The sequence below is a fragment of the Gossypium hirsutum genome, chromosome D11, assembly GCF_007990345.1.
Source record: "Gossypium hirsutum isolate 1008001.06 chromosome D11, Gossypium_hirsutum_v2.1, whole genome shotgun sequence".
Classification (NCBI taxonomy): domain Eukaryota; kingdom Viridiplantae; phylum Streptophyta; class Magnoliopsida; order Malvales; family Malvaceae; genus Gossypium; species Gossypium hirsutum.
Genome location: NC_053447.1, coordinates 61,841,305 through 61,857,143, shown reverse-complemented (window position 1 = coordinate 61,857,143; position 15,839 = coordinate 61,841,305). Strand labels below are relative to the sequence as shown.

The 15,839-nt window shown below is 31.7% G+C and overlaps 1 protein-coding gene across 1 annotated transcript; it reads right to left on the bottom strand.

The window, feature by feature from the left end:
- Positions 1 to 5,830: 5,830 nt before the first annotated feature.
- Positions 5,831 to 13,139, bottom strand: LOC107927232 (uncharacterized). The gene is made up of 7 exons (XM_041104686.1): positions 12,855 to 13,139; positions 11,628 to 11,736; positions 7,543 to 7,686; positions 6,932 to 7,458; positions 6,758 to 6,850; positions 6,582 to 6,683; positions 5,831 to 6,424 (listed from the first exon to the last, which is right to left on the bottom strand). The coding sequence occupies exons 4-7, from the start codon at positions 6,986 to 6,988 to the stop codon at positions 6,197 to 6,199; spliced, it is 480 nt and encodes a 159-aa protein (XP_040960620.1). The 5' UTR covers positions 6,989 to 7,458; positions 7,543 to 7,686; positions 11,628 to 11,736; positions 12,855 to 13,139; the 3' UTR covers positions 5,831 to 6,196.
- Between the last annotated feature and the right edge of the window lie 2,700 nt (positions 13,140 to 15,839).

The window sequence follows — 15,839 nt, the reverse complement described above, 5'->3', positions numbered from 1 at the left end:
AACAATAACCCAGATAATATCTTTCTTTTTCGGGGATAAGGGTAACCCCGATATGAAATCTATCGTAAATCTATTCCATTTCCACTCTTGTATCATCACTGACTGTAGCAGTCCTGAAGGCACTTGATGTTTGCCTAAAACTTAACATGTATATCACTTATAAATCTCAACCATTTGGTACCCAAAATACCAATTCACAACCAAGTCATTTACATAGCAACCATACTTCATATACTATAAGGCTATTTACATATTTACAATTCAAAAGTTATGTCCACAAAACAAGCCAAATCAAATGGCTAAAACACAACTAGACATATAGACTTCCATTATCCAAAAAGACCTATACATGCCATTTAACCCAAAATATAAACTCAAAAGTACCAAAATAACGTTTGATAGTGTGATGCGATCTCTGACAACTTCCAATTCAAACGAGCTTTTGAAACACTATAAAACATGAAAAAATAAACAGAGTAAGCAATTAAGCTTAGTAAGTTCGTACAATACAAAATTAAACTTACTATTTAACCCCAAATTTGGGTAAGTAACCCAAATCATAACACAATTCAATTTGGCCAAAACCTATCACATAACCATTTACCAAGTTAGCCATGTATTCATATAAAAACCGAGAATCATGTATGAATTCAACAATTATTAAATTCCATATACATGTAACATCCATATCGTGTATCCGTATATCATACATAGATAATTTCCATGTAAATACCTGTACTAGTTCTTATCGAACTTTTATAATCTCGTAATAACACTATGCCCTTTGAACCACTTACAATATCGTTAGATACGCAGGTGGTACACACGAGGTGTACTGAACTATAATCCGTAAATTCCTGTACATGTATGCTCATATGAGTGATAAATGGTAAGCTCCTTTGAGCTAAATAACGGTAAGCTCATACGAGCTGAGTATCGGTAAGCACATAAGAGCTGGAATCAGTAACCCTAATGACATGCCATCTGTATTCTACGAAATTTTAAGGTTCAAACGAGGCTCAGTATTCTTCGTATGTAGTCGGTTATGCGCTCGATAATTATACATAATAATTAAACCATTCACATACATATATTTTAATTAAAGCATATAAATACATAATTTAATTACACAAACTTACCTTAAACTCGTACGATGAAAATACGATCGTTTAGTCCATGACTTTTTCCTTTTCTCGATTTAATTCTGAATGTTGTTTTTCTTAATCTATATAATCAAATTTAACTAATTTAAGCATCAGTCTATTCAAATTAACCAAAATTCATGTTATGGAAAAATTATCATTTTGCCCCTATACTTTTAACTTCTTTACAATTTAGTCCCTAGGCTCGTAAAATGAAATTCATGCAATTTCATCCACACCTAAGCCTAGCTAAATTTCGTATGTGCTTATAGCAGCCCATATATTCTACAAAATCACACATTTACCACACAATTTTAATATTTTACAAATTAACCCTTAATTGACAATTTCTACAAAACTCACTTAACAATAGTTGTTTATTTAACAACCAAGATTCATTTTCTTCCATTTAAATTCAAAACCTTAACAAATTCATCAATAGAAAAACTCAAACTATTCAATCGTTTTGCAAATTAGCCCCCTAGTTAGCTAGGTTAAGCTACAACGATTTCAAAAACATAAAATCAACAAAAACGAGACAAATGATCACTTACATGCAAGGGACTTTGTGGCTGAAAAACTCAAGCTTTCAAATGGTCATTCTTTGTTGTAAATTTTGGTGCATGCAAGAATGAAAGAGATGACCATTTGTGTTTTATTTAATTTTTTTATCTTTAATTACCTAATTACCTTTTTACCCTTACCTAACTTTAAAATTTACTCAATTACCAAGCCATGCACATCTACTAACTCATTTAATGGTCTAATTACCATTTAAGGACTTCCACTTTAAGGTTCTATAGCTATTTAACACCTTTAGCTAATAGAACGCAACTTTCGCACACCGATTTAGTCCTTTTTCACAAATTGAGCATACAAACGGTAAAATTTCTTAACGAAATTTTTATACCATAATTCTATCATGCTGTAGATCAAAAAAAATATTGAAATAAATTTTTTAACTTCATATTTGTGGTCCCGAAACCACTGTTCTGATTTCACTAAAAACGGGTTGTTACAGTATAGGACTAAAATTCTTCTATTAGAAATTGATTATAATAGGATTGTTTAACCCTTAAATAGATATAGTTGAGCTGCTCTTGTATCGTTTGTTTTGTACGTAAAATATGTGTGTTCTTATTTATCCTTTCTTATTGTTTCGTGATCATTCTACTGTCATTATTGACGTTTATTATAATAGATACTCATATCTTTAGTCATAAACATAATTATTCAATAAGTGTCTACTTGAATAATTATGACCCTATGTTATTAATTAAGTGATTAACTTTTGGTAACAAGACACATAATTGATCACTATGAATAGTGATAACTTTTGCTTAATAACCAAATGACATTATTTTTTTTATCACTTGTACCTTTTCATTTGTAACTATTGGAACACTATACATTTTGAAAATGTTCCAACACTTTGCTTGGTAGAGTGGAAAGAAAATTGAAAAACTGGAAAATTGAAGGGGTAGTAAATTAGAAGGATGAAAAACATAAATTTTTTTTCTTTTCATAGGTGTGCTTGGTAGGACTGATGAAAAAATGAAAAGTAAAAGTAATTTTCCCCCCATTACTTGGTAGAGTTGAAAAATGAAAGGAAAGAAAACAAAAACATTTGAAAATGCATAATTTTGAACTAACATACATTTATCTCTCATTTTCTCTCATCCCATTATTCCAATTTGGAAGGATTGATTTTTATGCATTAGGATGGAAAATGATCATCCCTCCTATTTTCTTTCCTCTCACTTTTCTTCCATACCAAACACATTCCAAATTTATTTTCTTTCCACATTTTCACCCCTCTTCACATCCCCCCACTCTTCCACCCAACTAAGCACACCCTTAGAGTTGATTTGATAAATTTAATTGCTAATATTATTAGTTAATTATGAATTTTATCAAATTAACATCAAAACCCGAATCAAATGTTAAAAATTAACATTGTTACCTTCGAATACCAAATTGTATAACTTTTATCAAATACAAATATCACATTGGATAAAAAAACACATATATATATCACATTACAAAACAGTGTCAAACTCCAAATGATGTATTAAACCTATGTATAATAATAAATCTTATAATTTTATTATGGATCAATTGCAATGGTAATTTTTTTCTTTTATTTTATAAGTAAATAAATCTTAAAAAATAAAACAAAAAGAAAGAGAAAGCATAAGAACTCATCGAGCTGAATCGAATTAAATCGGTTCAGTTTATTCAACTTTTTCTTTACTTTGATTTATTCAAATTTTTTATATATAAATTGAACCAACCGAATGCACTTAACTTTTTGCATTCAATTGAGCCTTTAAACTTAAAAATTGACCAATTAAGCCCTATGACTATTAGATTTAACAGTTGATCATTAAATTCTAATAACCTTGTTGATGTGGTTGTTAGCAACTGATGAGTCCACCATTGTTACTGACGTGACATTCTACGTATACCAATTTGCTAGTGTAATACTATTTTATCTGATATGTCGTATCAATAAATATTAAACTTTATTAAATTTATAAAATTTATAAAAATCATTACAAACTATAAATAAATAAATAAAAATTCAAATCCCTTTGTTTTAGTTGTGTTGGTTGAAGGGAAAGTTCAAATCCTTTTATTTTATTTGTGTTGGTTGAAGGGAAAGTGGTTGCCCAAATCTTTCTTGGAGTTTTGACCTTGCTACCCCCATTTAATAAAGGGGTAAACTATGAAGTTGCTCACCCAATTTTCATAAATTTTTATTTTGGACATCGAAAATTAAAATTTATAAATTTGGTATTACTTTTAACAACTGTTTTCATTTTAGTCATCTAGCTTTAATAAGTTTTTATTTTACTCTTCTCATATTTTAGATACACAACTTTAATAACTTTTCATTTTGATCACTTATTTAAATTAATTTTATTTTTTTCCAAAAAAAACCTAGGTTTTTACAAAAAGAAAATTGAGTTATTCTGTCGTGGGGATGAAACCAAGATTTTCCCTGTAACTCAATCTCTGTAAAAACCTTGGTTTTTCTCTACGCAGCCCATGTTTTTCATTTTTATTGAAAAGACTAAAAATTAATTCTTAAAAAAAAGGAAATTAAGAAGATAAAATGATTTTTCCGCTAAAAACCAAAGTAACTTTTTGTAAAACTCAAGTATTTCCCTTTTACTGAAAAAACTAAAATTAATTCTAAAAAAAATAAATTAAAAAGATAAATTGGTTTTTCCTTATAAAAAATCAGATAATTTCCTAGAAAAAATTAAAATTAATTCTAAAAAAGGAAAAAATAAAGGAAATTAAAAAGATAAAATGATTTTTCCTAGGAAAATCCATGATTTTTCTATAATAACGCAAGTAATTTCCTCTAAAACTCCAGGTTTTTCCCTGTTATTGGAAAAAAAATAAAATTAATTCTAATTTTTTAAAATTTTTAAAAAGATAAAATGAGTGACCAAAATGAAAACTTACTAAAGTTGGTTGAGTAAAATGAATTTATAATAACATTGAATTAATGGTAGGTCACCAAAATGAAAACTTATTAAAGTTGGATGGCTAAAATGAAAATGATTGTTAATGATAGTACTCAATTTTCAAATTTTTTTGGCACCCAAAATGAAAACTTATAAAAGTTGAGTGAGCATCTGTGTAATTTACCTTTAATAAAATTAGGTTTAATTACATCCTAGAGGTCATCTTGTTCAGACAGTTTCAATTCAACGATTCTATTTCTTCATTCATGAGTGCTCTTTGTTCTATTTGATTTGTAAAATTGAACCATTTTAGGGCTTGGTTCAATTTCATCCCTTTTCCAAATATTATAAATGAATATAATTCAATAAATATTTATATATATTATATGACTAGCTTTTTTTTATTTGTGCTTGATTCGATGTATTAATTTAATTATATTATATTATTTGTTAAAATTTAGAATAAAATTTGACTCACTACAACAAAACATGCTTTTAGCGGCGCCTTTTTAGGCCTTTAGCAGCGCTTCTCAAAGTGCCAGAAAAAACGCCGCTAAATCTCGCGTCGCAAACTTTAACGGCGTTTCTAGGAACAAACGCCGCTAAAAGCCAAGACCTTTAGAGGCGCTTCCAAAACAAACGCTGCTAAAGACCAAGACCTTTAGCGGCGCTTCCAACACAAACGCCGCTAATGACCAAGACCTTTAGCGACGCTTCCAACACAAACGCCGCTAAAGACCAAGACCTTTAGCGGCACTTCCCACACAAACGCCGCTAAAGACCAAGACTTTTAGCGGCGCTACCCACACAAATGCCGCTAAAGACCAAGACCTTTAGCGGCGCTACCCACACAAACGCTGCTAAAGACTAGGACCTTTTAGCGGCGCTTCCTACACAAACGTCGCTAAAGACCAAGACCTTTAGCGGCACGTTTCACACAAACATCGCTAAAGACCAAGACTTTAGCAGCGCTTTCCGCACAAACGCTGCTAAAGATATCGACCATTTTAGCGGCGCTTTTCTGACAAACGCCGCAAAAGACTAGGCCTTTTAGCGGCGCTTTTCCCACAAATGCCGCTAATTTTGGCAGATTTGTAAAAGAATTTTTTTATATTTTTAGCCCTCCTGTAAAAACAAATCAGAAGAAACCAAATCGAAACCAACCAAAAGCAATAAATATATATAATATTTACAATTAAACGAATAATATATAATAAATACCAATAAATAAAATAAAAATCGTATTATTTTTACAAAAATGATAAATTTTAAAATGACAATTAAAAGTCAAAATTGAAACATATTTATACGATAGTCTAAAACGGCGGCTGTCGCGGCTGTTGCGTCTGTTGCGGATGTTGCGATTGCTGAAACATATTCATCATATTCTGAAGCTGCAGCTGAGTTCATCGAACTTTTTACGCTGCTCTGCTTCTCTCCCTGCCGCATCTGCTTTAAGCTGCAGCTGGAGTTCTTCATACTTTCGTTGAACCTCAGCTTCTCTCGCTGCTGCCTCCGCTTTAAGTTGTGTAATTTCCTCAACTGTTGTCGCTTGCATCTGAGCCATCTGGTCTTTTAACCTCTGTACCTCAGCTTTGCCTGACTTCTCGAAGGCATGTATTGTTGCGAGCTGGATCCGAAATATTGGGATGGGCTGAGAAAAGATCCTTGAAATCGAACCCTACCGTACCTTTCAGGACCCAAAACATCAGTGATAATTCGGTTATCAATGTCGTCAATATGAACAGAACTATCACTGGAAGCCATCGCTTCGTACTCTGCTTTTTTATCCTTTAGTTTTTCCTAATAAATAAATCACAAAGTTAGGAACGATATATATATTAAAAAAATAAATGTAGCCTAACTTAACAATATTTGTATTTCAATAAATGACATAAACCATTAGAAAATAAACACTATAAATAATTAAAACAAGTCAAATTGTATTAAGCAAACGTACCATAATTTCTGCAGCTTCAGGAGTCATAGGGTTTCCATCTTTCTTCCTATGTGTAATGTCAAAAAGTTGAAGGCGTCCAACTTTTTGACCGGACGACAGTTCCTACAATACAATAGTAAAAATATTATTTGTTGGAAAGTAATAAATATATGGCAGACTTACAAAATTAATACTACCTGAGCCTGAGCCACACAAGCAAAACTTTTCGATCCAGCTGTGTGAGTGAATTTCTGTTTCTGCCTACTACTTTTTCCAATGCGTTCACAATCCTACGTTATGAAATTATTAGTTCGTTAATTAGTAAGTACTATAAACCAAAATAATTACAAGATTTTTGTAGTAACACATACCTCTCCTTTCTTTGAAGTCCAAAATCTAACGACCTCTTCCCACTGGTACCTCAGCATTCCGGGTGGGACATTTTGTAATTTCTCGTCCAGTGTTGTTTTTGTCTTAAAATAGTCTTTCTTTAAAGTGCTCTTATGGTCTCTCCATCTTTTTCCCAATGCTTTCTTTACATAAGCATCGGAGACCTCTAGAGCAAATCTCGCCTAAAAAAAACACAAGTTAAGAAAGTAAATATAAATGAAACTTAAACCCAAGTATTATAAATGACATTAATTTTTTGTTCCCTTAATGTTATCAAGAGCTTGGTTCTTGTTACTATCAGGCATTGCTCGCCATGACTCGTAGTTAATTGGCAACATATTTGCATTCCGCGCAAGAATGCCCAAGTATCCTGCTAAAAGGCAAGCTTCTGATCCAACAGGCTGACCAAAGCTATTACTGCAGACTTTGACACGCTCGGCTGGATCTAGCTCGTATAAATCCCTAAGTAGCGTACGTCCTCGAACTCTCCGCGTCCCACCACTTTCAGCTGAAAAATATTATATAATAATATAAGAATTTTTTAAAAAATAAACAATAAGTCAACACGCATGTAAATTAAATGTTAAATTACTTTGAACTTATGTAGGTTCCTCAGGTGTAACCGGAACATTCGAAGATCCGATAGTAGTCTGTTGTCCAGTGCTGTTTGTTTCCGTCGAGTTTGGAGTAGCTTGAACAATGCCTAGCTCTCGCACTTTTCTTCTAGTCATTTTATCTGCAATACAAATAAAATAGTTGAAAACTTAGTATACAATTACAACAATAATAGCACATATAAAATAGTTGGAATATATAATAATAGCAATATTTATATTATTATATTACATATAAAAAATAATCGTAAAAGCTTACTACATTTTAAGTCGTAAATATCTTCATCCGTATCCTGGCGGACCTATTGAAATTGTGTACTAGTACTAGGAATGTTTTCGTTTAAGTTTTTTTCTGGAAAGGGAAAAGTTTCTGTTCTGTCGTCAATGACATCTCTACTTCCACTGCCCATGTTAAACAAGTTTCTAGGGATGTTACGGAGTACAACGTACCAACCCTCATCAGTTGGATCTTTTGAGTAAAAAACTTGTTTGACTTGAGAAGAAAATACATACGGCTCATCAATCAATTGTTGTCCTCCATGAATCAATCGAGCGAAGTTCACCATTGTGAAACCAAATTGATCTTGCTTGATTCCACGAACAGTATTAACATCGGCCCAATGACCTCGAAATAAGACAACTTTCCATTTGTCGTAGTAATCCAACTCAATTATGTCAGTAAGAAGTCTAAAATATTCCACATTTTCCTCGATAGGATTATTGTCTCTAGCACTAGCATAACTTGTAATTGAGGAATTAACAACTATTCCACAATTTTGCGTTCTCCTCAATCTCTCACGATATTTTGTATGAAACCTGAATCCGTTGATGAGGAACGCACTATATCTTTTAACCACCCGATTTGGACCTTGGGAAAGCCATTTAACTTCGTCAGTGACGTTCTTCCCACTCCAAACCTATTGAGTGGAAAGTAAACTGAGTAATTAAAAATGTTATGAGAAAACATTATGAATTGTCGATGAAAGCTCCAATTACATACCGTTTAGCTTAACCATTCATGGAAAGATTCCGTGAACAACTTATTGATATCTCGATGTTGTGTTCTTCTGGAGCGCGAACGAGATCTTAATATTTGTTTGTACTCACTAAGTTAAAAATATGTTCCGTTTGTTAGAAGATAAACAATATTTGATTGATAAATATTTATCAAAGTTGTAGAACTTACTTGCGTAAAGGTTCCATTGCTTCATGGTGAAACAGAACATATCGATGTAAATTAAAGTTCTCCTTCCTCAGCACATCACATGTCTCGACACCAGCCCATAATTGATTTAACTCTTCAATAAGTGGCTGTAAATAAACGTCGATATCATTCCCGGGCCCTTTCTCTCCAGGGATAATCATAGATAAGATAAGGGAAGATTGCTTCATGCAAATCCACGGAGGCATATTGTTCGGAACAAGCACTACTGGCCAAGTACTGTACGCAGTACTCATGATCTTGAAAGGATTAAATCCATCAGATGCTAGCCAAAGCCTCACACTCCTGAGATCACTTGCAAAGCTTGGAAATTTATTGTCAAATGATTACCAAGCTAAAGAATCTGCCGGATGCCTTAATAATCCATCATCGGTTCGTCCATCATGGTGCCACGTCATAAGCTCCGCTGTCTTCAACGACATGAAAAGCCTTTGAAGCCTTGGTATCAACGAAAAATACCGTAAAATCTTGGCTGGCTTCTTTCTTGACTGTACATAATTTTCATCATCATTCCCATCTTCTGTATTTTTATGTATCCAACGGGATTCACCGCATACGTGACAGCACTGTTGGTTATTCTGATCTCCCCAATACAATATGCAGTCATTCGGGCAACTATGGATTTTGTTGTACCCAAGGCCTAAATCTTTTATCATTTTCTTCATATCTTTGCATGATTGAGGGATTTTTGCAAACGGAAACATTTCTCTCAAAAACTCTAACAGCATTGTTAATGAGTTTCCAGTCCACCCTCCCAAACATTTTAATTGAAAAAGACGAACGCAGAAGGACATTTTTGAAAATTTCGATCCCTCATACAATTCTTCATTCATGTCATTAAGTAGCGCGTAGAACTTCGCCGCTTCTCCATTCGACTCTTCATGAGGTACACTTGTTCCCGGTTCGGTAAAAGTATTTCCACCAAGATTACTACCATCATATGCCACAAAGTCAGCTGGGAACGACTGCGAACGATGATTGTGCATATTAAATGCATCCCGCAACATACCTTCCATGTCATTCCCCACAACGGACTGATGGTAAGCAGTACCAGGATAAGATACATCCATCGTTGAAGAGGAGGTACTAGGCCGGCATTCTCCATGAAAAAGCCATTTTTTATAACCCCGAACAAACCTTAGATGCTCATATACAACTTCACGATAATGCCAGTTTGTGTTGACATAGTTGTTACACGGGCAAAGAATCATGTTCTCTTGGCTTGCATGTTGAAATGCAAAATTTAGAAAATACTGTACTCCATTTTGATAACCGTTGCTTACCCTTGACAAATTCATCCAAGAATGGTCCATTTCTAAATTCTTGCAGTCTGCTTTTCACCAGAAATTACAAGGGTAAGTTGTTTAGTTATAAGTATATATGAGTTATGAAGGTTATGTATTATGTAAGTTGTGTATTAAGTAATACATATGTAAGTTATGTAAGTTAAATATTTATGTAAGTCCGACAACTTAATGTATACTATTAATTAATTTAGTTATGTACGTTACGTATCATATTAATGTAAGTTATGTATTATATAAGTTATTTATGTACGTTACGTATCATATTAATGTAAGTTATGTATTATATAAGTTATTTAAGTTATGTAAGTTGTGCAAGTTATGTATAATATTACGGTAAGTTATGTATTATGTAAGTTATGTATAATATTAATGTAAGTTATGTATTATGTTAATATTTAGAAAATAGCATTTACAATTATTTCTAAAATTATAAAATTTATTATTGAAAATATAGATGTTAATATTTAGAAAATAACATTTACAATTATTTCTAAAATTATAAAAATTATTATTGAAAATATAGGTTTTATTATTTAAAAATAACATTTATCATTATTTTTAAAATTAAAAATTTATTATCAATAAAATTTAAATATAGCTTATATATGTAAATTAATATATGTATAATATTAAAAATATAGTAATACATATGTAAGTTATCAATTTATGTCCCAAATTGATTACGTTTTTACACGAATGATTGCGTGATTTTTTAAAAATCTTCTCAAAATTTTTTAGCAAAAAAGGTTATATATGTGAAAAATAAAATAGGGTTAAGCCAAAAAGAACGAGATCAGCTGGCATATTAGAGGTTAAAATATAATATTACAAGCAATGTTTGCTTTTAAACTAATCTTGCACTAAATTAAGGATGGAAAGGTATATGTGTTACTGATTTGACAACAAAATAAACAGTACTTTCTGCAGTATATGTTTGCTGATTTTGTTTGCAGAGAAAAGATAAAAGCAAATCTAATATAAAAGCATAAAACCCATGGATTCTAAAGTTGCATGCTTTTCTTTTTTATTTCTACAAGTTTAGCACTAAGGTTTTTTCATCATTTTTAAACTTATTTATCTTCAAACTATAAATAACAGTATATCAGTTTCATACTAGCATTTCTTTATTTTATAACTAATCATTGATTTTCAAAGTGTAATTACAATTATAAATCATATATATTACTATGAACAACAAGTAATTATATCTTAATACCCCTTATGTATTTCAAAGATAGCGAAATTGTATTGTTTATGGAACCATATTAAATAATACTAGTATTAAATAATACTATTTGCATTGGCTAAAAGAACTATTAGCACATAAACAAAGTCCACTTGCTTAAAACCATTTAGGGATTTGCATAATACATGTCAAGACAGTGACTAAATGCAACAGCTATAGCAGTACCTCGAACAGCAAGATGATTAACTACCAAACCTTTTGTTTGCAACAGAAAATTTACCTTCAGAAAATTTTGTTCTTTCAATCAAACTAAGGCTGATACATTACAACAGAAGAATAAATATTTACCTTCCACGCAAAAAAGTAGACAAGTTCTGCAGCGAAATACGCAGCAAGCTAGCGGCAAAAAATTGACCTTTCACGCCAAAGAATAGCGTTATCCTTCCAACCCAGCAAGCTAAGCACAACAACGCAAACATCAATTACGAACGGTTACAAACTACTGCAAACTACAAACAGGATATAAACAAATTATGAACAAAAATTTGCAACGAGAAATGTTATTAGATTTATATTATTTTATAAGCTATAGAGTAAGAATTATTTGATAAGCTATAGAGTGAGAATTATTATGCAACGAGAAATGTTATTAGAAATGCATTACTTGACAGCCTATGGGACCAAATACAGCAATTATTTGATAAGGTATATTCCAACGAAGTGTTCAAGAGAGCACTGCATAAGGTTTTTGTCAAGAGTTGGTTCAAATGTGCCAAATTTCTGGCATGGTGAATTTTCCTAACCTTTGTTTTCACTAACCAACTAATTTATCTATATAACAGCTTCCAATGGATGCCGTTTGGTGCCTGAACCTTTGATCAATTTGGTCTTTTAAATGCAGGAATTCGATCGAGACCCCGTAATTCCTATCTATTCAGCTAGACCAGATCAAGTTAACAAGGCACTGAAATACGTATACCATGCTGCTGCAAACAAGCTTGAAGGAAAATAACTTGAATTACTCATTGCCATTCTTCCAGACAACAATGGATCCTTATATGGTATGTCCCTTCTTGCAACTATATTAATTGTATGAACAAATTTTTTCATGATTAGCAGGATAACAATGTACAACAAGACGGAATATACTGCTTAGTTTGCTTTGATTTTTGTTTAAAAATAATAATTTTTTTTCATGCGTATGACATGAGATATGGTACTTTTGGTTTCAGTAAGAGCAATTATAGGACCAAATATTATCATTTCCTATAATACAAACAGGAGAGTGAAAATCATGAAAAAAATTATGAACAGTTCCAAACTATTTGGAACTACAAACAGGAAATAAACAAATCATGAACTAAATTATGCAAAGGCTATAGATAAAATTCTAAGAACAAATTCCCGGTCTTTTCTATCCCAAACAGGATACTGTAAAATTGTCTGAAACCCATAAACAATTTGCGCATTTAGTTAACATCATTAGGTGTAAAATAATGTATGTGAGGATGTAACCTAAACCCTAAATCAGGTGCAAAACTATTTGCGAGTAGAAGAGAAAGAGGAAAACCTTACCGATTGTTTTACCCAAGCGACGGTAGAGGAGTGCGGTGGTACACGACTGTCACGGTCGACGGTCGACGAGCAACAACAGAAGGGTCAGTAAACGGCAATGTAGCAGTGATGGTTGGGGCACAGCAGACTAGGGTTCTAAATTTGGGGGATTTTTGGGGAAAATTTGGGGGGAATTTTTGGGGAGAAAAGTGATTTGTCGGCTAAGGGATTGGGACTATTTGGGATGAAATACAGACACTATAAAACGACAGCGTCTTACCCGAATGAACATTTGTGGCGTTTCTAATATAGCGCCACTAATGCCTTTAAGGTGTAATGTAAAACGACAGCGTTTCTATAAAATGGACGGAAAATTTGCGACGTTTTATATGATAGCGCCGCTAAAACCTACCTTCAGTGGCGTTTTAGGCGTTGCGCCGCTAAAGCCGAAAAAAATTTCCCAAACAAAAATTACATCATTTTGCCCAAACTAATAATATTTTTCTGGCGTTTATGAATAAAACGCCGCTAAATCAAATTTTCGTGGCGTTTTATACAAAAACGCCACTAGTACATTAATTTCTTTTATTGAAACGCCATCGTTTTCAGAAATTTTAAAACATTTTTTTAATTAATATTAAAAAACAATATAAAAATAAAAATTGCGGCGTTTTCACCTGAGCCCCGCTAATACCGTTAATATGCCACACAAAACGTCAACGTTTTAATTACAGACTACAGAGCAACGTTGCGGCGTTTTCTTCCTAGCGCCGCTAATTCCCAGATTTAGTGGCGTTTTCGACGTTACGCCGCGAAGGCCGTTAAATTCCCAGCCAAAAACTACACCGTTTTCTCCAAATTATTAAAAACTTTTGCGGCGTTTTTGCTTAAAACGCCGCTAAATCTCACATATTTTATTTATTTATTTATTTATTTCTTCTATGTTTCATTAAAATTTTAATTAAATAATTATTAAAATTTTAAGTAATATTTAAAAGTTTTTGATAAAATTATAAAATTTAGTTTTTTTATTTCATTTTTATATTTTTTAGTTTTTTCTAATATTTTGATCCTATCCAAATTCAATAATTAATTACCTATATATATCCATATAAAAAATATCGAATTGTTAAGGTTAAATATTTTTAAATATAAAAGTATTAATTAATTGTATCATTTAACAAGTCTCAAATAAACTTTAAACCCTAATTTAACCATTCAATATACATCTTTGAAATATCTTAAACCCTAATATATATATTATATCTCTTAACTAAATAATATAAATTAACTATACATATTTGAAATTAATATCTTAAATGATCACTGAGCCTCCACGTACCAATTGTAGGATTCTTGACATGTGCTATCGGTGCCCTAGGAACATTGCCAAAATACCGAAAGGGGGCTTCTAGCTTCCAACAATCCAAATCCCGTCGTTCATCAATAAATATATTTAGAACATTAATCCTTTCTACTATAAAGAAGGGTGAACTAGATTTTGTAGAGTACTGACAAAAAATTAGAGAAACAAAACCGGGCAGTCACTACTTACTCGACTGCTAGCACATACTCAAGGCCGATAAGACGTAATATATACTCATAATTTAAATATATTAAATTTATCATTATATATTTTACAAACATATAAGAACATATTTAATATATAAATTAATTAAACTAATTAATCTAAGCAACCAACCCTAACTTGAGTACCCTTGACACCCTAACCCCTAAATCCCTAACCCCTAAATCTCCCTAACCCCTAACCCCCCAAATCACTAACCCCTAACCCCTAAATTCCTAACCCATAACCCCTAAACCTTAATCCCAAACCCTAATCCATACCCCTTACTCCTTAAAATACCTTCCAAAAAATTCCCCAAATCTTTAATAATCATAAAATATAGTTTAAATCGATTAAACAATAATTAATAGTTAAAAATTTTGTATAAAGTAGCAATAAAAATATTAATCTTTATAAAATTTATTTTTTATATAAAGTATGGAATTTTTAATATTTTATTTTATTGATAAATGAATAAATTTCTCTGATTAACAAATTTATTATATTCTTAATTTCTCAATTAGATAAATAAAACAAGAAGGACGAACAACTATATATATATATGGCATTTTTTTTAATATTGAAGTGATAACAAAAGGAATGATAGCGAGTTAGGTATATGCATATATTTTAATTTGAATATGATTTCAATTCAAATTCACAAATTTATTTAAGTATTTAATTAAATGTTTGTCATGAATTATTAAAGTATTACTATTCCAACCTTGAATTTAAATTAAATAATATTATCCATCGAATATTTTACATATTCTAGAATTAAGTTGAATTTTATTTAATTAATCTAAATAATATTAAACCAATTAAGATAAAATGTATTTTGTGGCGTTTCCATCAAAACGCCGCTAAAACTCCAACATTAGCGGCGCTTTACAAACAAACGCCACTAAAAACCTTAACTTTGGCGGCGCATTGTCAAAAACGCCGCTAAAAGCCCTAAAATTAGCGGCGCTCAGGAAAAAACGCCACTAAAAACCATAACATTAGCGGTGTTTGTTTAAAAACGCCACTAAAGCCCTCTTAAGGTCACCAAACGACGCCGTTTGGGTTTGGAGTTTTTGTGGCGTTTGAGCAGAAGCGCCGCTAATGCATGTTATTAGCGGCGTTTTTTTCTAAGCGCCTCTAAAGGCCTATTTTTTGTGGCGCTTTATCACAAACGCCGCTAATTCCTGATTCTTACCGGTGTTTTTCCACAAAACGCCACTAAAAGTGCCGCTAAAAGCCTATTTTGGTGTAGTGACTATATTGAAAAATTAAAAGATAACAATAATTGTAGAGCATAAATTATATACTAATTTTATTCAACAAATTTAAAAAAATATTTACCTTTTAATACTAATTTAAATGTAAAAATTAAACTTTAATTATAAACAAAAAGACAATAAAGTAGGATATAAAAAATTTAAATTTAAAAAGTTTCA